At 29.1% G+C, this 26,395-nt stretch overlaps 1 protein-coding gene across 1 annotated transcript in view; it reads left to right on the top strand.

Annotated features, from left to right (window-relative positions):
• LOC121121782 (tubulin alpha chain) overlaps nt 1-26,395 on the top strand; it is a 46,188-nt gene that overhangs the window by 12,857 nt on the left and 6,936 nt on the right. The window contains exons 2-5 of the mRNA XM_040716757.2: nt 5,312-5,545; nt 14,003-14,304; nt 14,360-14,671; nt 15,022-15,237. Coding sequence (XP_040572691.1) covers nt 5,323-5,545; nt 14,003-14,304; nt 14,360-14,671; nt 15,022-15,237 — 1,053 coding nt within the window. The 5' untranslated portion in view covers nt 5,312-5,322. The remainder of the gene's footprint in view (nt 1-5,311; nt 5,546-14,002; nt 14,305-14,359; nt 14,672-15,021; nt 15,238-26,395) is intronic.

Below are 26,395 nucleotides of genomic sequence, written 5' to 3'. Positions count from 1 at the left end.
TTGCATTAAGCATTCCCTGGCTCCAAAAAAATGATAAAACATTTTTTTTTTCATTTTCTCCTTTTTTCTAACTGCATTATGTATATAAAATATCATAAGCAAATATCGATATTTTAAAGAAAATTTCTACGATACCAATACGATTAAGATATTTGATATTTTGCTCAAAGTATCGGTTTAAGATTTTGATCCGACGCCCATGTCTAGTTACTAAAATATTGAACAAAAAAGATACTTTTTCATCTAATATATATTTTAGATAGGGGTGTACTGATACATCAGTATCGGCAAGAATCGGTATTTTTTGAAGTATCAGAATCGGTTATCGGTGGAATCGGCTCAATATTGCCGATTCCACCGATACATATGCATAGTTATATATATGGATAATATGGCTAATTTGAACTCATTTTGGAGACAAAAATTTTGTATACAAATCAATAAAACAAATAGACTAGACGAAGTCGTTCAAACAAATTCAAAAAAAGAAAAGAAGGGGGGTGGGGGTGGGGAAGTATATAGACAGGTTATACTAATTTGTAGGTTTGTAAAATAAATTTACATGAAAGTAATAATTGAGAAATAACCACATTGTTAGTGCCCCATACAATTGAATTGTATCATGAGTCATTCAAAAAGTCCGTAACTGCAGGAGTTGATTTGGACGGTTTCCTCAGAAACTATTAAGTAAGTCGTTCACTAGATATTTCTTTTTTGTATGTTTGTTGAATAATATCGTTTATAACAGAGCTAGAGTCGAGTCCATATTTTCTAAGTCAAGCTAGAGTAATCAATATCCGTCCCGGGTCCATTAAAAAAGACACGAGTCCGGACTCAAGAACTGGTATATACATATTTCAAATCCTAGGGCAAGCTAGGAATTAAAGACAGTTCAAGGCAATTTGACCTCATATGGGCCAAACCAGTAAAATAATAGAAAATAACCTTCTGTTATTGTCACAGGTTTTTTTTCCTCCCATGAAACAGTAGAAATTAGATAAGATCCCGAAGGGTGAGGAGGTTCACGTTAAATATCTAAAAAACTCCCTTATATAAGTCCACGAGAAATTAATTTACTTTTTAAAACTTAAATTGATTAACAACCAATTATGATTGGTAAGTGTATTTATTTATTTTCCTAAAAAGTTAAATATTAAAAAAAGTAAACAATTTTGCTATTTATTTATGGAATTCCTTCATACATAATAAGAAATCAGTATCAGAACCGAAATTTAAAAAAAAATATTCGTTGCTATTTTTTTTTTTTTTTTTCACAGTTTGAAACGTGTTTTGTTAGGAAATTAAATAAGTTTGGCTCTGTACAAGGTGGTAATTATGTAAAACATAAAAAGATATAAAAATATCAGGATTGTTCTGGAATGTTTGCAATATCATGTTCGGTTGTGGTTAATTTTTGTCTATATGAAAAAGGTTAACTTTCTTAGTTCAGAAAGGAGGGTACACAAAATACTCCTGTTTACTGTGCTAGTAGGACAGTAGAGCTACACCAGAACATTGAGTATAAAAAGAATGGCCTTAATCACAAAGTTTGGCATCTGGGGATAAGAATGTCATTAATGATCATCTAGTGTTAAGAAGATATTGATCATAGTGGACAAGTACTTTAACTATATATTCATTCCAATATTTATTCTATAGCGACGGAGTTATTTGAATTTTACGATATAAATCATTACTTTATTTTCTCTACTTCTTTAATTATGTCGTTAATTGTCATTGACTGCTTCCTCCTGCAGAGTGTTTGAGGTTGTTCTGACATTCAACCACATGGATACATTCAAAATTGTCTTGCTTGAGGCCCAGTCTACTACCACAGAGCCTTCTACGACAAACTTGTGGGGAGGAGCGCTGCGATCTCAGCCCTCTTCTTGTACTGTGTGCTCATGATGGCGAATAGGACAATGTTTTTCTTAGCAATAGACAGCTAATTATATGTTATACAACATTACTCATCAGAAAATTAAAAAAAAAATGACTTTTAACCTCTCAAAGTTTCCATCATAGAGATGAGTACACAATAACCGTAGGCCTGGTTTACAGTTCTTGGTGACTCATTGTCATATATTAATGTAGACAGACAAACTTTGCTGTATTAATATAAATTAATCCACCCTAAAATTTTAATAAAGAAATTGCATTTTTCTGTTTACAGATTAGTATAGTGTGTATTTTTTTACCTGTTCCCCCTTTTTTTCAATTGGTAATCCGAAGAATGCATTTTCTTTTCATGATCTGTTGTATTATTTAACTTCTGAGTATTAAACTTCCTTTCTGACTACATTCAATTAAATTCAAAACATTAAACATTCGTGTGTGCTCATAAAAGACAGAGAGTTATAAATGTAAGTTTTTGTTCATTATGCACAATACACAAGATTTCCATCAATTGAAATATTACTACGTTATCAAGCAATGAGTTATATAATGATTCTAGCTTTCCAAAACAATAACAAATCTATATATTTCTTTTCACAAAGTAATATATTAAAATATTTTTAACAAAGGGTCAATTAAGATTTTTTAAATACAAAAGACGGAATATGTAATGTTTAAGAAACGAATTATTAATAAAGAATCAGAACACGTGATTCATGAAAATTACAAACAAAATAAAAAAGGAAAAAAGTATACTAAATACGAATTAAAAAAGGAAATTAGGAAGATAATTAGCAATTTAGTCTTAATATGTATCTTAATGATGATTCAAGGAGGAACATATTTCTAATTAATATATTGTCTATCGACAATTTTTACTAAATTCTGGAGTTATTTAAAGCATTAATAAAATCCTTCGAAATATAAGATATAATATGGGTACGTCCTAGAAGTATAATAAAATAAATGTACAAAAATAGAATATAATTGAAGTTTGATTTTTTATCAATCACAACATTGAGACATTGAAGATAATTTGTTGAAAAATACAAATGTAATTCATGTACAATTTTGAGAAAAACCAATGATTTTTATAATGGCAAAAGGATGCATAACTATTATTTTATGATACTAATATATCTTTCATGTAAACAATACAATAATTCAGTTAATATTTTATACATGGAGAATGCACTTTTTTTTCTTTCTTGTAACCCCTGAGTTGGTCCAAATAAGGGGTATTTTTAACCAAGTAGAATAGTTATGAAATGAAAGAGAGAATTGAAAAACGATTATGTAATGAAAGTCTTCGATTTAACTTTTAGGTGGACCTTTTCATTTAATTTATAACTATTATTGTTCATTACAATTCTACGAATAATAGAAAAGAAAAAGACCGAATCACCCGTTGTTGCGCAAAAAAAAAAAGGATTGGAAAAAATGAGTGACATATATTGAGTATTCTTTAGCTAAGTACTCTTTTAATCCACTATTTGAATAATGAAGATACAGAGCTCTTAAAATATATTAAGAATGATGAAATGTTTATATTATTAATTTAAATAGTTGTTGTTGTTATTTTTTTTTAAATCTCTTTATTCATTTAGAAAAGATGCATTATACAGATATAAATAAACATTTTAGTTTAAAATAACTTTTCTAGAAAAAAAAAAGAATAAAATACATCAATGCATTCCAATACACGTGTTTAAAAAGATGACTAACCAATAAGCTAAGAAATTTTTTTTGAAAGTTCAAAAAGCAACTATAAAATTAACAGAAAAATTAATGTTTTCTTTTCCCACTATAAATAACTATAGGAATTTAAAAAATGTTCATAGATAGTTTACATTTAATTAGATGGTGATAATTGAGCTGGGCTCTTGTCAGAATTGGATATATTATTTATCAGTCTTTAAAATATTTCTATAATAACGTTTCAAATATATTTTGACTTATACAACTTGAAAAAAAATAATTTCCAAATTTCTTGGAGTTTCAAACACCTTGAAATGAGTAGAATTATAAGGAATAAGTTTTTTGTAGTTGGGAATATGAAAATTGTCAGTACTTTATTTTTCTAAGCTGTTATCATTATTGTTAATTAACAACATAATAACATAACATTAATAATGTATATGGAATGTTGAAAGGGGGGTGGAAGTTTAAAAGTCCGTGTAGGACTCAGAGTAAAATTGACGATCGACGATGGAGTAATTTCGGCCTTTGTCCTGGTTAGATGTGTTGTGGCATTTATGTGCAGAGTCCATGGGATAAATCTGCACAATATAAAAATTATTCAAAAGGTTATTCTAGAGAAAGTAGAAAACATTTATTCTTGGTTATGTGAGATGAGGTTTTGAAAATATATTTGGTCTCATATCAAATAAACAATAAGTGTAAAGGTGAAAAAATGAGCTACAATGGTTGAATTGGCTCCTGTGGATTACTAGGCTAGTACAGTCAAAACTTTCCTAGTTACCCCAAGAGCAAATATTATTTTCTGTCTCGGTCCAGTTCAGTCTCGTCTTGGTCCTGATCCGTTCTCTATATCAGTCCTAAAAGCTTATAAATTATGTCCTTAACGACGTCAAAAACCTTTTTTCCCCAAATCTATTTATATGGACTTAAAGATAAAACTATATAAAAATCACATATTTAAAAATAAATCAAAGTTAATTGGGTCACAAACGGCAAAACATGTTCAACAAATGACATTAAATGTAGTTCCTTTTCTTACAAATTTATTTATATCCTTGTCAAAAAAATCCTTAATTATAGAATAAATCCTGTATATTTCGTTCGTTGTATCTTATATATCGTTGCACCGTCACGATTATTTTTGTCTACAACAACATTCACACTGCAATTGGAAGGCCTCAAATGTAACTTGTGTCCAAATCTAGACCGTATAAAAGATTCATAAGGCTCTTCTGGAGTGGCACCGTTTTAATTTCATTGGGGAGGAATTATTGCCCACAGCATGTCAAATCTTAATTTGACGAATTAATTTGCCTAGAACTACGTGTAATTTAAAACAAATAAAACATCTCATGATTGCCTCCATCAAGGAAACAATGACCAACATGCAAAGGAACTACCTCGTCAAAAGCCTGTTCTAACTTCCGGGCTCAGATCGAAGGTGTATTTGATTATGGAGGCGTATACAACAAATGAGCTCTTTTATAACATTCATAAGTATAATTCACGCCAATTTTTAAGTAAACCCGCCAAAAAATGTGACCTCAGTGAGATTTTAAAGATTTTTAAAAAATGCGCCGATTTGATCTTAATACTTGGTATACTTCAAATTAAAAATAATTAAAATTTAAATTATTAATTAAGAAATAGTTTATGTGTACTATTGTTGTATTAAATAAAATACTAATCCTTGATTTACTTATCTTTTTTTTAGTCTGATATAAAATGAGAGAAGTCATTTCTATTCATGTTGGCCAAGCTGGAGTACAAATGGGTAACGCATGCTGGGAGTTGTACTGCCTTGAGCATGGCATAAAGCCGGATGGAACAATACCTTCGGATTCTATTTATCAAGAAGATGATTCATTTTCAACTTTTTTTTCGGAAACAGGCTCAGGAATACATGTTCCAAGGGCTGTGTTTGTTGATTTAGAGCCAACTGTTATAGGTTAGTATTAGGTTTGTGATTTATGGGGTACTTAAAAAACCATATTTTTATGTTCATTTTCTTACCCGCTCAATTGGTTTTAATAGTTAAAATATATTCCCTATGTCAATAATGGTAACATTTCAGCAACATTGAGTAATGGGTGCCCTTTTCTCTTAAGCTTTTGACTAAAATTGTAAATTTATCAATATTTGCAGACGTTATTATTTTTAAACACATATAAACCGTAGAATAATATATTTAACTTTTTCAACTATCGAGAAGAGACGCTCCACCATAGATATTAGAGGACTCACTTGATTACAATAATAAAATATGTGGAATTGAGCAGTGTAGCTCCATTGATACCGCCCTTGGAGAAATTATTATCTAGAACTCAATGTGCGTAGGTTCAATGTTAGGTGGCTCATAGAGAAAGAAATATACATTGTGTACTTGTTAATGGACTTCAATAACAGATGGAGTAATTTTCCATCTGACCAATGAAAGGAACATTAAAAAAAAGCTATCAAGAAGAGAAAAGTGTACTGAATAAGGGTTCTTTTTGTAAATTAAATAATTTGTAGTATAAACAACACTGAATACTCCAATTTATGTGAAAAAGGATTTAATATTGAAACTACACAAAATACTAATTGCAAACCAATAAAGGATGGCAAAAAATATATTTATGCATTGAGAAAATGTTGCTGTAGTAGCTTGATGTTATAAAAAGAAATTAGAGTTTTGAATTTTTATTTGCCTAATTTTTCACTATATATCGTATACATTAAGAAGCCACCATTAAATATTAATTAAAATAAAAAATATTTTGCACAACAAAGTTTTATTATGAAAGAAACAAAATGGAAGGCCGAGACAATTATAAAGTAAAAATTAACTTTTAAGGGCTACCTTAATATACATATTACATAAAATAGGTAATTCTTCATTTTGCATTATATCAGAAACATAAAATTTTAATATTTAATTTACTGTCAGCCGTCGATTTTTATACTTTATTTTCTTTTTATCAATGTTCTTACCGTTGATTGGTTGAATTCAAATTTACTCTGTAAAGAGTTCTTAACAATTTTTAGATAATATATATTTTTTTAATTTTATTTTTGATGGAAAGGTTGCAAGGCTTTATATATGATATATGTAGGCAAAATTTATTGGGAAAATCACAACATTCCTAATGTGAAAAACAAATAGGTAATAAAGATAGGACAAAAACCACTTACTCTGGGTTTTGGGTCTGTTGGGATCTTTGGACATATATATTCCAGTAAATTTACACATCCCGAACCAATATTAGATTAGTTTTAAGGTTACATTTTTGCTGATTACTGATGCTTAAAACAATAAATAACCTACTGTTATTACTATTAGAACATCATAATTACTTATCACTAGAACCATTGTTATACTTACTTGAACACATCGCTATCTTATTGTATTGTGCAAACTCTCATATAAAAAGAAACAAAAAATACCCCAAAATTAGTTGGTAGTTGGATAATTCTTCTAACAAAAGAATAATTATTCACAGTAGATAACTGTTAAAAGTTTAATAAGAACTCATTTGTATCCAACCAATCAATATTAAAAACACTAGTTAGAGGAAAAGAAGAAAAAAAAAACATTTGCAGCTGACGACAAGTTGCACTTTATATTTTTGCTTTAGCTCACAGGCACAAAAAAAATTATATTTGGTCGTCAATGTTTTTACTTCTTTTCTACTTAACAGTGTTCTCAAAGCAAAAAATTAATATATGAATTTTTTTCCAAAAAATTTAATTTTTTGTGAATAGCTGTATATTTTAGAATTTTTTTCCGAAGAAATATAATATTTGAAATTTAATTTTCAATTTTTTTTCTCAAGCCGTAAATAATATTTTAGGCTTATTCTGGATCTTATTCTTATTAAAAGACTATGATTTTTTGCAAGATATGTGCAATGCTCATAATACATATCTAATATTTTACTTGCCCTAATAAACGTTGGACATTTTTAATAAAAAGTCTAAGGACCAATAGAATCGTTCCTAAGACTGGAATAAATAGAATATATAAGTTCTGACACTGAAGTTGAAACTCTTCAAAATAGTCATGGGCTGATATAAAAATAATTTTTCGATCTGATAAATATTTATAAATAATTACTTATATGTATTTCTAAAAGTATTTTTTTTTTGTTTTGTCAAATTGTTTTGATTCGTTTGATAGCAGATTTATATATTAAGGGGTCTAAACTAAATATAGATTAGTAGTTTTTTTAGTGACAATATGAGGAAATATGCATATTCAGTTATAAGAATATGTAATATCCATTAATTGATCTGTCACGAACCATCTGACAGCATTTAATTGATCGAAAAGATTAACTCGTGACATAGAAGCTTATATAAATAAAAAGTATTTTAGTTATAAAGTACAGATTCATCAATTTCTTCCTGGTTTATTAATGTTATGAATAATTGTCGGTCTTTTTTTGGATTTTGGTTTTTTTAAATCGGTAATCTAAAGAAGGATTTTTTCCCTTTAAGCTGTTGTCATTGTTATTTAAATCCTATAGAACCATTTCTAAGATAGGAATAGTCAGAATAAAAGACTGAGAGTAACCTAAAAGATTTGTTGTGGAGTTATAATTCTATGTCCTTTTTCGACTCCAAGTAAAATTAAGGGTTGACATCTGTGTAAATCTAGCTAATGTCTTATTTTACTTCTCTCTTCTCCTCCCCCTTATTACAGCTGATGTTATGAAACGTCATGACAACTAAGCATCTTTCTTCCAATACTTTCTTATTAGCATTTTGATATTTTTTTTTAACATGTCCATTATACAAGTCACTAGTTTGCAAGATTACCATCTAAAAAAAAAACAACGATTTTAATGAAGATAGTTTTGAGAAACCTGGATGATCAATCAAACTTATCCAGTATTTTTGTCCTAATGTAAGGACCAAGAAGGCAAACTTTGCGTCTCACTCTTCTTATGAATTACATAAGTTATAATAGAAGCCTTTATTCATTTATCTAAGTAAGTACTCCTTGTATTAAGCATTCCCTCGGTACAAAAATTGAATTTTTTTTCTATTCCCTCATTTCTTCTGATTAATAAAATATTAGGAGAAATATTGAAGTTTCTAAGAAATTTATCAAATACCTATACGGTACAAATATTGGATATTTTGGCAGATATATCGTTTATCTGATTTCGATCAAATATATAAACCCACGTCTACTTTAGATATAATTATTTGTATTTTGAAAAATCATAAAGAAGTATAAATTGTAATAGTGTCATCGGATATTATTTAGTTTTTGTATAGTGGATATTAATTATTGGTCAGCGTTTAGACTGTTACAATAATAAATCCAATATTGAATTTTTAGAAAGTATCAATGCCAAAAATTTAATCATATATTATGAAAATCGATAAAAAAATCTTAAATTGTTAACTTATCCAATTAAAAGTAAGTCAATTTTAATTATAAGATAATTTTTGAGACATTCTATTTTAATGTATTTTTATAAGCCCATAGGTTTTGTTTAACAAATAGTTTTGATGAACACTTGATAAATCGATTTAGTTGAATATACTATAGGAAAGAGAATACAGATACGAGTAATGGAAAAATATTATTATCACTTTGAATATTAATAGGAAGAGATGCATCAAGTATCAAATATGTACTAGACAAGTAGGATAATTTTATTTTCAAAAGCTGCTATCAATATTATTTAATTCATGGAAAAGAAAAATAAATAGTGATGGAATTCATGTGTATTTGGGCATGATAAAAAAAATACAAAAAAGAAAAACAACATTTTAAAGTATTATTCTCATGTTGATCCTTAATTCTTCTATTGGTCCAACAGGGACTTGTAATTTTAGCTCCACAACAAATACTAACGTTACTGTCCGTCTTTTATAAGTTCAAACGAATGGTCAATCAGGTTTTAAATGAAACTGAATTTAATGAATAAAGAAAGCTAATTACACAGGACTTCAATAATAATAACAAAAGCCTAGAGAAGAAAATTCATTTATAAGATTACCGCGCCCAAAAAAAATAAAAAATGGGCGAGCCGAAAAAAATACACCATATTTTCATCACTAAACATCTAGGTGCAAAGTAATAACTAGTAAGTGTACTCATGAAAGACAGAGAGTACATACCGGCAGTATTTTTTTAACATAACTGCTACTTGGTATTAAACATCTACTTGCACTATGAACATCTTTTAACTTGTAGTATTGTTAGGTATGTGATTTTTGTAAATAAATAAAAAAGTTTTATTTATCCTTACATTTTACAAATATGTCCCGACCCTAGTCATCTTTCGATTAAGAGTGTGCGCATGAGTGAACATATTTGTAAGTGTTGATTCCATCGTTTTTAAGAATCACAAAAATATCGTCACTTAAATCACTGTTAAATCTCGATAAATAATAAACCAAACGGCATAAAATTTTGAAAGTAACCTTTTGAATATTCGTACTTCCGAAAAATATTTTGTATTTTTTTAGTGGCGCCATCTAGTAATTAGGCCTATGACTTATTGACCTATATGTTATAATGTAGCCAATGGGTGCCATCTTGAATAAGTTATGGAAATCCTGACCTAGATGAGCTTTTATGTTTTTATTGGTGGTATTAATCAAAATAAATTAATTTCCTAAATTTCTAAAATACAAAAACTATTTTTTATATTCATTTTTAAATTTGTAACGTTTTTTGAACACAAAATTCTCCGCAGATAATAATGTTAGATATCCAATATTAGTATTATCAGACTTGATGTCATGTAAGAATTTTAAATTGCTCAAGTTAGTCCAAACTGCGTAATTGGAACTTGATTTATTAAAAAAAAATCATCAAGAATGAATTAAATCCAATAATCCTTAATAATTATAAAAAAATATATAGTTAATTAAATTTGTACCTTTTTGTATAAAATACTATCCATCTAAAACCTCTCAATATATAGTAATTTTAAGAGGAACAAATAAAAACGAAAATATTTTGCGTATTAAACTATTGATGTTCAATTTATTCAGTGTATTTACCGTTTGGTTATTGAAATCTTTGAATTTAAACTTTAACAAGTTACAATTTATTAATTGACAATAGAAATTCAACAAGATTAATACTATAAATAGATGTGTATTTGGGCTCCCTTAACTATTCATTTAGCCCCTTAGCGGGAACAATGGCTGCCAGGCAGTGGCGGAAGGCTTAATACCCGCTGCAAATGTTCCCCCAGAGTTCTTGCTTTAAGGGTCTGGCTAATTGGATGACTGACACTACAGGCCTTCTTATCATATGCACCCAAAAGGTTTAGTCTGTAGGTGGGCCAAAAGTGTAAAAAAAGGAGCTCAAAAGAAGTATGAATTGAGAGGATTGGCCTGGGCTGCTTTTTTAACTCATCCGGATCCAGTTTGGCTTTTTGACGGAGCGCTTCTTCCTTTCCAACGTTTGGTACTTGCTGACGGCGTAGACAGTAGTCTTAGAGACGTTCAACTGTTGGAAGATATCCGTTGGGGTTTTTTCCAGTGTCAAGGAATGGGCGAATGGAAATTTGTCTATCACGTTCAAGTTTCATTTTCTTGACTTGTACGTAAGCTAGACAGCTCAGATTTGTTTTGTTTGGTAACTAATTGCTATGCTTTAATATATCGGAACATTAATTAATTTCAATCCCTCGGCCTTAATGAATTATTGAATTAGCATGTACTCAGATTTCAATGGACCACCCGGTACCCATATATTGAGGGAAAGATATGCAAAGACATTAGAAGATTCTTAAGTCAATGTAATGCTCCACTTCTCCTTATTGTTTATTACCCAATCAACGCGATATATGCAAAATAACTAATTAATTAAGAAATGAAATTAATTCATTTATTAATTGTTTATTATAATATTAAATTAATTGATTAATAAAACTATAAATAAGACAATATGAAAAAAATCTTTAATCATTGAATCAATGAAAAACTGAATTTAGCAATAACAGAGTGGTAAAATGTAAGTTGTTAGTTCCTTAATCCTGGAGGAGCTAAGCGTTTTGTACTCTTAAAAATGTTATTGAAAGGCGAGTAATTTATTCCGAGGTAGTCCATTGACTTCCTTGCTTATTAATAAATCGAATATGAATCTTCCAAGTCAGTGAATCAAGCATTTCTCAACAAAAAGGATAAATAGGATTTTGAAGAACGGTAATGGAAAGATGTATAAAGGAGACAGTGGATTATTAATTAATAATTTTTATCGATAAGTGAAACCAAAAAATGTAAAAGGCTAGAACATCTATATCATCTATCTTGGAGGTATTCATGGAATAGATAGCATCATATCGTTGAATTGGGTCCATTACATTCCTTCTCGAAACGGAATTTGAAACACAGATATGATCCTTTATAAATTATTTTAATACTAGCAAAGAGTGTTGGATTATTCTTTTTTTAATGTTTGTACTGTCTCTTACTCCCTCTATTTGTTCTCATAAAATAATTTGAGATGCTTCATTATAAGGATTGTAAATGAGTTTATCCGTTGAATTTTACCCACCCCAGAGATAAATATTCAAAGCAGCATTTGTACTCGTTTGTACATTTTTCTCCTATATTTTTGTTATTTCATGGTGTCCCAAATTAAGAAACATGATTCGAATAACGTCCGAAGTAAAGAAATATAATTTGAAACCTGTCCGAATTTATGAATTTTGGACATTTTTTGATTGAGTTTTTAAATTATTAATAACTATTCTTCTTACTAACATATTTATCAATGAATTTATTTAAAAAAAATCTCAAATATAACATACGATGTCTATACCTATAAAGTATGTGAACGTAGACACCTTTTCGATGTGTCCGACAATGCATAACTTACCCTTTATAATTTTTTTGGGGGAACAGTCTCAATGAAATATAGGATCGTATGAGGATTTAACTTTATGGAGTTGACGATAGGAGAAACAAGACCTAATTATAGCACATATTTGAAAAGATGTCCTTTCAGCTGTTCACATAACCTCTTTCAAGTTACAAGATAGCTGAAGTTTGGAGGTGTGTGGCAATTTCTCCTAGCACTAATCCAAAACTAAAAATAGTATTTATGCAAGGAAAATATCATTTTATTATTATTATTATTTATTTTCAACTAAAACAGGGGAATACAATGTTATCAATGAACAAATGAATAGGATGTACATATAAATAATATAAAAACACAAAAAAATATATAATAAAAGTATTTTTACAAATTCATTCACTTTCAGAGGGAGGGGAAATTTATTGCTTCTAAATTTGTATAAAATTAGGAAAATTATAGTTAATAAAATGGTAATTTCATTTTGATCTAAATAAATGTAAAATGACTTGTCCTTTTTTTTCTCCATTCTTCTCGCAAATTTGTTTCATTACACTGCATTACCTCTCTAACATACAAATACCCTTTGTATTTTGTTGCTAGCTGTCGATGCCCTGTTTTCACTTGATAGGTCATGGTTATTCCATAATTTATAGTCATTTTTCATTTTTAAATAGAGTAATGAGTTATGAATACATATGATCCGTTTCCAAAAGGATAGGATTACAATACTATATTATAATCCCCCACTGTACTCATATATATTAAAGTAGCAGTTTTATTATTTCTATGAATAAATTTTGGCTGCCATTTACAAATAAAAATGCACTGCTACGCTTTTAATAAAATATTACTACGCAATTTTATAATACAGAATCGAATAAAATACGATGAAGGATTTTAATATTAAGAATTATATAATTCCTTTTAAAAACTGTGTAGAATTAATATGACAATAACAGTCTCAGAGTACTTAATAAATAAATAGCAATTAGTGTGATTGACTTATTTGGCTAACTACCCAAATGATTTCAGGGCTTGTTTCTGTTTCGTTATTCTTGCATCGTGAATACTTATACACTTTTCTTTAAAAAAGATTTAGACGTCGCGATGTTTTAGTATCTCTTATGATCAGTGTTACCAAATAACCGATTTTTATCAGGTTCAGTTAACCTTAAAAACCTGCGGCTCCTAAAAACTTCGGCAGATAATCAGATAAGTTTATCATACTGTCGCAATATTGATAAAAAGTATTCCAGTTTGGTTTTATATTATCACCACACATATGTCTTACTTCTGCTTTCTCCTCGTTCTCTTTTTTCACTTACAAAAATGTCAATTCCAGTCATAAAGATGCATTCATTCATTTAAGTGTGAATAGCTAAAAAAATTGAAAAACATGTTATGTCCATTCCATCCTTTTTTCTGATTGCATCATATAAAATATGGGAATAAATATCAAAATTTCTAAGAATTTTCTACAATACCTATACAATTAAGATATTGTATAGCTTGACCAATATATCGATCTTCCAATTTAAATCCTAATTTCAGCCTACGTCTAAATTATCTTTTCTTTATACATTTTAGATGAGATAAGAGTTGGGACCTACCGGAGTCTTTTCCACCCAGAACAATTGATTACAGGCAAGGAGGACGCTGCGAATAACTATGCCAGAGGACATTATACAATTGGAAAAGAGCAGATCGATGTATCTCTTGATCGTATTAGAAAGTTAGTTGATCAATCCAGTAGTCTGCAAGGGTTTTTGATTTTTCACTCCTTCGGAGGTGGAACGGGATCCGGATTTGCATCATTACTATTAGAAAGGCTTTCTATCGAATATGGGAAAAAGGCAAAACTTTGTTTTTCCATCTATCCCGCTCCTCAGGTAACTCTTTTGTTCATGGAATATCTATCTATGTATAAAATCTATTCTTTTTTAGGTATCGACAGCCATTGTTGAGCCCTATAATGCTCTTCTTTATACACACACAACTTTAGAACATTGTGATGTGGCATTTTTAGTTGATAATGAGGCAATTTATGACTTGTGTAGAATCAACTTAAATATTACACGACCCACTTATATAAATTTGAATAGACTCATTTCCCAAATAATATCATCAATTACGGCCTCATTAAGATTTGATGGAGCACTTAATGTTGACTTAAATGAATTTCAAACAAATTTAGTACCCTATCCAAGGATTCATTATCCCTTAGCAACATTTAGCCCCGTCATTTCAGCTGATAAGGTAATAAATTATACTACTTTGCAGGCCCAGAGAGGGGATGGGGAGGGGGTACAACACCCTGACTAAAAGCTTGTTAAATTTCTTGAAAATAATTTTTTTTTTGTGAATTATCTATTTTTGCTGACACAATTTTGGAATTAAAATTTAGAATTTTAGAAAAGAAAAATCAAAAAAATTAGAATTGTCAAATTTTTCCGAAAAATTTTAATATACAAATTATAACTATAAGAATTTAAACAAAAGTAATTTGTCTTTTATAAAAAGGTATTTGCCCGTCAAAAAGACCCCCCTCCCCCAAAGAATGCTAGTAAAGGCCCAGCCTCTTTGAAATTTTTATACACTTATTATAGGCTTTCCATGAAAAATTATCTGTGGATGAAATAACCAAAAATTGCTTTGATGCCGGGAGTCAAATGGTTAAATGCAACCCAAAAAATGGTAAGTATATGGCAGTTTGTCTTCTATACAGAGGCGATGTTGTTCCAAAAGATGTCAACAGTGCAATTGTATCAATTAAATCAAACCGGTCGATTCAGTTTGTTGATTGGTGTCCCACTGGGTTCAAGGTACTTTTTTTTAACTTTATTATTATAAATAATTTATATTTAATACTTTAATAGTGTAACTCCGTTCTGTTGTTAATTTCTTTTTTATAATTACCGGGTGTTTTCTTGCAATTTGATCAATAGATAATTTCGAAAAAATTTCAAATTTAATGAAGATTTTTTTTGAGAATTTTCAAATTCAATATATTTCTTTTATTTTAGAGAATTCACAATTTTCATTTACTAGCGAGAGTACTCAGTATTGTATGGAGTTATTAGGTGTCACTCAACATAAAAAAGGGCAATCAACATTATCAACTTAGCTCAATAGAGAAAGGTCTCTGGAGAAATAATTCTCTTGAACTAAATATGCGTAGGTTCCCGCCCAGGTCGTTCTTAGAGATGATCATAACAATACAAGTAATGAAAAATAAATGCATTTTATTTGAAAGGGCTTGTCGTGGCTAATAAATTTATCTTTTATATCAAATAAAGGTTTTAAACTATACTTAAATTTCTAAAGTATCTTAAAATATACGATAAATTTGAATACAAAGCTTATAATTTACTCAAATATGCTTATGAAATATTTGGTTGTTTGTAAAAATATTTGGAGTAAAAAAATTAATTGGGATTTATCCCTTTTCTTGATTTTTGTTAAAGATTGTTTTAATATTGACGCACTACTCCCACTTTGTCTTTAATATGATACAATGAGCTTTAGCTATACACGCTCTTTACTGCATCAATATTTCTTAGATAAAGTAGTTTTGCATTTCTAAGATATTAAGTGCACCATTAAAAGCGAGTCCTCCACTTTCATAAATGGTGCGTGAGCTTGTTCATAGGTCGAAAAAAATGGTTTTGACTCAATGATGTTGAACATATTTTGACAAAATTGGAATTTATTTAAGTATATATCTTCCTAACATAAGTTTAGAGATAGTCCAAGTAAAATTAAGTAAATCATTTTCAAGGAAGCACATCAAGAGCAAAGAGGGGATCTTACAGATACTTTTTAATAAATATGAATATCAAGGAGAATGTGATTCCGAAAGTAAGAGCTCTAATGAAGATGCTAGTAGAAGAGTGAAGTGAGGGGCGTCTAGACTATTGCTTAGTAAGGTAATTTAAGTCCTGAGAATTTTTTACCTGGCCTGTTTTTTTTTTTTGGAACTGGTAATATAAAGAATGAATTTTCTTTTCCTTAGCTGAAGTCATTATTATTTAACTCCTGAGTGTTGAACTTATTTTCCTAAATAGATTCAATTATATTCTAAACATGATTGAAAATTCGTGTGTTTTCATAAAATTCTCATTGGACTACGAGTAGCATTGGGCATCAAGATGAGAGCAATTCTTGCGAATGTCCTTGTTTATTTCCATCTCCCTATCTTCCCTTGTTACAGCTGATTTAAGCTGCTCTCCTCCAAAATATTTTTCAAATTGTCAGGGTTGTTATGTTGATTTTAGGGTTTCTTTTTTAAAAAAGGTCTAAAATGCAAACAATCTTCATAAATACCTTTAGGTCTGCTCAAAAATCTTGTTTCTAGGGAATCCTTCGTGGAGGATTACCTTAATTTTTTATTATTGTTCTGTCATATTTTGAAATAATTTAACGATTACAACCAGCTAAAAAACTGTTTTATTTGTTTGTATCTTAAAACTTTTAAAAAGTTATATATAAATACCCTAAAATCTATTGTCTAATAATCAAAAAATATTATGCAAGCATAACTTTTTTTTTTCGGTAAGTAGTAATATACCATTAAAAAAAAATAAGCAAATTGAATTTTTGAAAACATATTTTTCTGATATATATCAATCTTTATTGCTTTTGTAAATACGTATATAGACATATATTTGTTTTATAAGTATACATCAAAAGAAACAATATTTGATATAGTACATTGTTTCAACAACAGAAACATTTATAAAATACTAACTTTTAATAAAAAAATATAAAAAGTTTCTTGAGCTATTTCATAAATCAAACATTATAAATGAGAGAATGAGATATAAATTGATACAATTTCATTGCAGTTGCATTTATATATATTTTTCTTTGACGTCAATCTTTTAAACATACATACTAATCTATTTTTTTTTTCTGATGAGGCAATTCCATTAAACACTTAGTATTAGCAAATTAGCACATCATTAGAGGGTCACATAATTTTTATACAATAGAAATACATTTATATAAAGTGATCAAAATCGTGTGTAGCTTTTTTCTCACTATTTTTTTTTTTTTTTGGAATTGGTAATCACTAGTTGTTATTATTTTTTTTCCAATATGCCAAAAATGTCAAAGTCTTATTGAATATTCTGATTAGCATTACTATGTGCTCAGAGTAGAATTGATGATCGACATAGGTGAAATTCTTGTCAATGTCCCTCTTAATATATGCTCAGGGTTACCATATTATTTATTGGTTTCTTTTATTTCAATATATACTTTACAGCTTAATTATTTGATGAATTTTGACTATAGTTCTGATATGGCAGCGTCCCAAAACATGGAGTGTAATTTGATTTTTTCGTGGGTTAATTGCATTTATTACGTAGTTTTTAATTAACCCTACGTTATTTTTTTCTTCAAATCTTAAAGGGAGTACATCCCCAACATTAAAATGAATATTTAGGGAATGTAAAACATATATATTTTGTCCAATGTAACATTTAATCACGATTTTACTAACATTATTTTTAATTGCGGGGTTTTATTACACAGCCAAACTATAGCTGAAACAAAAATAACAAATATTGCCTTGATACTATTCCTCTAAGTACAAAAAGTTGGAGCAACAACAAAAAAGAAAGCGTGTGTGCAATCTCTTCTACGCCGGTGTAAGTAACGAAAAGACTAAAGAGGCTGTTGGCATCTCCATCTAAACTGCTTTACATTCGCTCTGAGCTACCATCATGACAGCGCTGTACACAATGATATACCCTTCATCGTCGAGGGTTGAAAATCTGTTCGCGTGTGTGTCGAGGAATTGCTTGTGACGTTTTGCTTGTGTTTATTGAATAAAAAAATAGCTAAATGTAATATTTAAATATATCACAATTTGGGTTTGAGTTGCCTTATCTTGAGTTTAAAAAAAAATCAGGTATCTGTAATTTAGTCATGCTACTGTAAGTTTTGGATCCCCACACTGTATGTGTTTAGATAGTTGATTTACTTGGCCATGAGGATGTACCATTTTACAATACTTTTGAAGTTTAAACCACTCCATGTTTATTCTGGCATTTATAGTAATGCCGTTTTACATTAATACTTTTTATGTTAAACTCTGCTATTATTTAATTGTCTTTAATGTAAGTTTTTTTTCCGTTTATTTGAATACTTTTAATGTCTGTAGGAAGGAATATTTAACATAGCAGATGAAATTAAAGCTTTTTAACTGCCAATCAAAAATTATTTTAATTTTTGTTATTTTTGTTTCTACATTTATTGCATGCTGTGACGTTTTTAGTAAACTAATTTATTTCACTTTAATTCCTAATAAATCAAAACCAAGTACATTCGTTCCTGGTAAATTTATTCCCTGGAGTTTTATTCCTAATGATTTAATTCTGTGTAAATGATTTCCCTGAAAGTTCATTCATCCACAATTCATTCCTATTTCTGTGATATATATTTTACGAAGTAGTTTGGTTTATTTTTGTAAGCTTTTACAAAGAGGTTACTTGAGATAGGAGACAGATATGATTTATAAGCAACTATCTCTTATTCTTGGAGGGGGTGGGGGGTTGGAGTTGAATAGGGGCTAAATACCAACATACTTTACCATTTAGCATCGGTTGACAGTTACTCACCCCAGTTTCATTCGTTTTGAACGCGGCAGCTTTTTTTTTAATTGAATTTCCACCGACAGATAATAATTTAATACTCCGATATTTTTGCTAAAGAAGGCGTGGAACTGCTACTGCTCTGTTTATGTTGATAAACTGATAATAGGAAATATTATATTATACAATCCAACTTCATATTTTCATTCACTTGCCGGGTACGCCATTATGAGCCAGTCGCTCTCCGAGATCATAAAGCACTGAAACATTAAGCAGTACATAGTTTAACGGAAGAATTGTTCAACGATGGTAGAATAAGATTTCCACTTGTTAATTATTCAAAATATTATTGAATGCCATGCCCGTGGCACGTTAAGATAGTCAACTTAAACTTTGATGCAGCTGCCAATGAACTCTGGGAGCTGCATAGTGAGCGTTTGGGCCTCCTTATGTATTGGAAAAGAAAAATAGTGTCTTCTCTGAGGGGAATGAATGATGATAAAAAGTTTACCTTTAGTTACAAACATTTAAGTATATAATTAATGTAATAATAAATTCAGTCTGACATAATAATCTCCTAAAGTACTATGTTTTACATTCAATATTCTCCAATTATACGTCTTATAAATCATTTATGTACTCTATGGACGTCAAATCTAATAAACTAAGGTTTTAATGAGACATATTCTAACTTCTTAAGCGCTTTTTTCTTTCTTCAGAAAATTATCACAAAATAAGAATGATAAACATTGCTGAATGGAAAGAGAAAAAAAAAATGACTCACTGAAAGTAAGTTACCACATTCTATTGTGCGTGTACATTGTACACACAATTTATTTATTAGAACTCTCCATTATATTATCTTTACACCTCCACAAAGAGGTTATGTAAATAATTTTTTTTTTGTTTGGGTAAAAGAAAATTTCACATTAGTAGATTTTGTGCTTCTAAAATTTAATTTATCCTGGAATTTTAACCCCTACAACCAAGACTCATCTTTAATCACAGCAACTTTTTATTTTAAAAAGGGCAATTGATGAGGGGTTGAAGATTATGTTCTTAAAATAAATTGTCTATTGTTCTTTTCCAAAAATATGTTAATGTACATTAGGGTAATTAATAGTTTATTTTTTCTTTAGATTTAGCAAATATATGAAAAAAACTTTCCTCCTTTTAATATCTTAAAATTCATCTTTCATTATATATATAATATATACCATAATGGCGTTTCTATGAACTATAGTACCAAAGTAAAATATTTCATCTAAACAAAATAACCAGCGTTATTCTTCAATCAGAGTCAATAAGTTAATGAAAATAACAGTAAATCAACTTTTATTGTATTGCTGACCTCTATTTATAATATTAATATAATAAGGAAATGAAAAGCCTGAAAACCCTTTTGGAAATATGACAAATCGATGGATGACATTCCTAGATCAAGCCCCAAAAAGCAGAAAAGGTAGTAAAATTTATGGAAACACAACATGGAAGTTTAAAAACTTAATAATTTTTGAATTTTGAAGTGTAATGGAACAAATTATTTATTTCTATTATTTATTTAAAAAATCTTTAAATAATAAAAATAAAACTATATAGGTATATATTTGAAAATTACAGATTTATACAAACCTTTACGTCACAGGAAAGGAAATTTTTTTTTTTTAGTATTAAAAATACTACGAAAATTCAAAAATTAAATATAAAAATTCCTCGTTTGTGAGTGGTGTCATACAAAAAAAAAATGACATTACCCTAGTGTACTTGTATGATATATATAGTTAGTATTATGTCAAGCCTTATTTAGGACTGAAAACTACAATACTGTCCAGTTCAGGCTCGGTATCAGATCAGTCCTAAAATTTATAAAGTTATGTCCTATATGACGTTTCTCGACCATATTTCTTCTTTGTTTAATCAATTCTAGTAATGACCTTCATAAGTTCCTATTGTCTGAATAAACAGTTGAAAAAACCAATCAGAATGGTTTTAAGACTAAAAATAACTACACCAAATAAATAAGGACTGGTACAGCACTAGATCGGGTAAACCAAAGTTGAGAAAGTATATATTAAATATTCGTTCAATTTACATAAAAACTAAACAAGCTAAAATGATTTTTTGCAAAATATACCCTTTTCATTTTAATCAAAAAATGATACGAATTAATCGCACGGAAGCACCAAAAATTTTACGTATAGTATTAGAAATAAATTGCAGCAATGAAAGAGTTGGAAATCGATTGAAATTAAAAGACCATATCAGAGCCAAATTAAGTCTCATAAACTAACAAACTTGCTTAAGTATCTTAACTTATACAATATATTTGAATACAAAGGCCTATGATTTATCAAAATATGTCTATGAAATATTGGATTTAAATTGTATATATGACATAAATAAATAAATTTGGCGTTTGTGGCACGTCAACACAAAAACCAACTAGAAGGATTTTTCGCAAAGTGGAGTTTATGTGACTTGTATTCTTTGACGAGCTATCGTCAATTTCTAATCAACATATTGTTATTATTAAACCTTTGAAGGTGAATGTAAATATTAATTTTTCAGAGTCAGTGGAATATCTAGGTTACGTCATTGAGAAAGATGGTAAAAATTCATTTGTCAAAGCGATTTAATCTATTGAAGATTTACTTTAACCTCCACATACAGAACAAAAGTGATCTCTAACGATAAAGTAATGTACTACTAATTTAAATGTTGAAAAGGTACATGTTAAACTACGTTACACGATGTGGTGTTGTATGTTAGGAGAAAGCCATATTTATGTGACAGTTCTAAATTTAAGTGATTAAAACTAGTGATTTAAATAGTGTTATTGATAGCAATTTTTGGAATTGATAATCTGAAGTATTAATTTTGTTTCAATCAGCTGTTGTCGTTATTGTTTAACTCTTGAGTAGTGAACTTCCTTCCCTACTACAGTCAATTATATTCAAACCCTGATTGAACATTCGTGTGTGCTCATAAAAGAGTTGGGTAACCTTGAAGATTTGTTGCTGGGTTATAATGGTAAGTCCTTCAGAGTAGAATTGAGGATCGACATTGGAGTAATTCTTGCCAATGTCCTTGTTTACTTCCTTCTTCCCTCTTAACTTTTTACAGCTGATTGCAGCTGATGTAATGAACAGTCATAAGAATTTAATATCTTCTCCTCCAATACATTCTTCAAATTGTCAGTCTTACAATATTAATTTTCAGTTTCTTTTTTTTTTACATGCCAAAAATACAAACGATTTTCATTTCTAGTTGTGTATATGTGTATGGTATGAATAGTTTGTATTTTCATTTAACATGATTCATTTGTGTCTTTTAAATCTATTAAATAACAACATTATTTTGTCTACTTCATTTTACTAAAGTAAAGGTATAAAATAATGTATTGTAAAGCATAAGATATCTCATCCCACAAATTTGAATACGATGGCTGTAATTAAGTCAAATATGTCTATGAAATATGGAATAATATGTGTATACGTATATGAAATAAAAATATAATTGAGATCTTTCCTCTCCTAGATTTTTGTTCAATATTGTGTTTTTGTTGACACACCACATTCCTCCTTTTCTTGAACTTTGTTCAAGATTATTTTTGTGTGTACTCTCATCCTCATTACGAAATTAATGAACATTGATCCCTCAATAAGTAATTGTTAAGGAAGTAAAAAAAAACACATTTGTTCTTACAAAGCTGAAGCCATATAAATGAGAATCCTAATTGCTTTATACTTGTACTATACTGCATGAATCATAAATACATACATATACTCAGTAATTTGCTACGAAATTGTTTTACTCAATAATTATACGGCTGTTTGATTTATTAATATATTACAATTTCGATCATATTTATATCGATAAATTATTATTTGACTTTTTTTTCTTCCCCAATATTATTACTGCTGTAGTTCAGGGATCAGAATTTTTTGTACTTGATGTTTATTATGAAAGCTTAATCTTGCATGAAAAAGTTCGTTCTTTTCCTTGATCAATCCTAAATACATATCTTTTTCTTAACCACGGATCACGCTACAATTGGTAGCTTGAGTAAAACTACGATACCTCCAACCATATCGAACTATTGAAAATTTTAACAATAATGTATCTGTCCATCAGAAGAGACAGATTGATTATATTTCAAGGTTCTAAAGTTATATTCATTCCCACAATCTAAAAAAAAAATCTTAGATGTTCTGTATAATTATTTTTATCTCTAGTAAATTACGTCAGTTATGGCTTAATTTAATCATGCTTTAATTTACGATCGAAACCCGTGTTCACTCTTCGAATCGTAATCCGAAAAAATATAAGAAGCAGAGGGAATGAACTTTTTTGACTTTCAAAAAGCTTCAAACTCAACTTTTGGACAAAATGTCTATCTAAGAGAACTTATTCAGAGAGATGGAAAGATCAATGTGCACTACGATATTTTCCTACATATGTTCACAAATTGGCCATTAAAGAACACTCCGATTACAGCATTTGTTGATAAGATTCTCTTGAAATTATGGGAGGATTAGATTAGGATTTAATGCATATCCCTTGTTTTACGGCATTTTGAACAATTAAGGCCTGTTCAAGAGGTTTGCAGGATGAACAATTTGCCGAACAAAAATAACAAAATCTTTTGTTTTTAATTATAGTTACAGAGGACCCTGATATAAAGGAATGTCGATCAGGACTTGACTAGGTACATAAAATTTACAACTCGTTTGATCTAAACGATTGATTAATTCGCATTATCCATTGATTGTTTTATTAACGCCTTGTCTTCTTTAAACATTTTTTCTCTTTCTAATTTATTTATTTAATTATTGGAAGGTTAATAGCGTTTCAAGCCAACTGTTCAAGCATTATCATAACGCAATGAATCAATGATTAATGAATTAAAACTTAATCATTGCAATAAGTGGCAAATAATTAATAATTTTGTTTAAAAAATTTGTATAAAATTAATAGGAATCATAATTGTATATTATTTAAGTATGAATAATAATTAAATATACTTTTTGATTGTTGTCCGGTCACCAAAGTGGTCGTTTGACAATGTGTCCGTACCCAGTTCAAGAACGGGGAAAACCTCATACTTGAACTAAGAAAAATAATAATGAACATAACTGTCAACTAATCCCTCTTTCCTCTATATAAATAATAATATTGATGAATGGATTGACGTTTTTAACCTGCAATTACAAAAAAAAAAGCAGATTATTTAGTTATTAAGTTTTTTTTTACACTTTAAATGTCAAACTTCTTTCTAAACAAGTGCAATCCAGGGCTATCAAGTATAACACAAATAGGTTAGAAACTGAAGCAACAAATGAAATGTTTATCATGCTTCTATGTCATACATTGAATTTTTGAACATTTTTTTTCAAACATAAAAAGTAAGGCTGAATTTGATGTTATAACTTTTTTTTAAATAATATTGGACTTATGGTTGAAAGTGGCGAGCTGTACCACTTAATTTCCAAGTTGTACTGTAAATTCTTGGTGCATAAAAGATTAAATTTAAAAACGTTACGTCATACTAAATAAAGAATTTAGAAAGTGGTAAAAAGTTTAAAAAAATGAACCTCTAAATTTCAATCAAATACATATAAATAGGAAAAAGAAAATTAATTAGGTATTTTGGATTTTGTCCATTTTTTTAAAATAGTAGCCAAATGAGATTAAATACTGCATGTCGAGTTGGGCCAGGCCACATAATTCAAAGGCTAAAAAAACCAACAAGTGCATCACTAATACCTAAGTACATTTATAAAATTATAGCAGTATATTCTAATTAAGTTATTTTTGTAGTGTTTCTGCTCTTAATTTGAAGTAGCTCTTTGCAAAAGAAAATTATGACTTGCTCTTTATAAAACTGCATTTACACAAATAATATAAAATTATTAAACAATATTTAGTTGGTATTTTTAACAATAGTCTACTAATTCTTCAAGGTTATTTAGTTTCTTAGCGCTATTCTTCAATTTCAGAAACCCTGCAAAGCTACTTCCGCTAACGAAGTTGAACAAAGGTTATTGTTCTTTTATTTGTTAGTTAGTTTGCTTGTTAGTCAACAAGATTACGGCAAATTTTAAAGGTCGATTTTGATCAAACTTGGTACAAAGATTATATATGGTCACAGTAAAAGGCACAAAACTTGCCCTTTCTAGTTTATTTTTGGAAATATATGAAAATTTCCAAGATATTCAAACTTAGACAGTTAAAATAGTTGATAATTATATTTTTATTGTGATTTGCACTAATTTCACCCCTGCTATTTAACTTCAAATCCTAACGTGATTAATTCCCTTTGATGTTTAAGTTAAGGTCAACGTCAGTCAGATTAGTTTTTTTTATCTCAAGAACTCACTTTACCTGTTATTAGTACTAAAATAAATTTGACACTTTTGAAATTTTAATTAAATTAACTTCTAAGTCAAAGCTTATCTGATACAAGCATTATACAAATAATTGTAAGGAGAGTAAGAAAGCTTAAACTTTAAAAAACAAACAAACTGAATGTAAATATGGTAACCTTCACGATTTGAAAAATATTTTGGAAGAGAGGTGCTTAGCTTTCATGACGTTTTAATAGATTAACTACAAGCAGCTGTAACGACGAGGAAGGGAAGAAGGAAATTACTCCGACGTCGATCCTCAATTCTACTCTGAGTCCGACAAGCGCCTGCATTTATAACTCTGCTACAAATCTCAAATGTTCCTCTCAGTCGTTATGAGCACACCCGAAAGTTTAATCCAGTTGACATATATATCAATAATATGCTGTTAGTCTAAGGAAAAAAATTGTTAGTTTGCCTACCCCAAAAAGGGTCAAGCTAATAAGTACACCCGTCATTAATATAATAAAATCCAGGTAATCTCTTTAATGTCGAGGTATCCTAGCTAATCCTATAAAATGTAAAAGGAAAAATGTTAAATTACCCCTGTAGACATAAAAATAAATTGGACTTTCCTTCATACTCTATTTATTGTGAATCCTGGTATATTGGATATTTTAGCAGTATGGAACCTCAATTTTAAATATAAAAATGTTGCTAGTCATTTATTTACTATAATATTTTACGACAAGTTCATTAACTTATTCGTTTACTAATGTTGGGACAGTACACTGAGATCGATAAGGTGGGATGGAGATCAGTGATGATAAATCCATTCACCGATTCAAGAAGAGATGTTTACGATATCGTCTTCCTAAACTGTTGATGCACAGTCTTTACCAAAAGAGTCTAGATCTTATCTTATCGGCTATGTTCAGTTGCGTGGTAGTTTGCCCATAAGATCTCTAGCCAGGTCTATCAGTTATTATTTCCCCTCTAAATAATTTACCGTTTTGTTTTGTAGATGTTACTATTAA

This window comes from Lepeophtheirus salmonis, chromosome 7 (assembly GCF_016086655.4).
Source record: "Lepeophtheirus salmonis chromosome 7, UVic_Lsal_1.4, whole genome shotgun sequence".
Taxonomy (NCBI): domain Eukaryota; kingdom Metazoa; phylum Arthropoda; class Copepoda; order Siphonostomatoida; family Caligidae; genus Lepeophtheirus; species Lepeophtheirus salmonis.
Note: the sequence above shows the minus strand (reverse complement) of the source record. Positions and strands in the feature narration are given on the sequence as shown.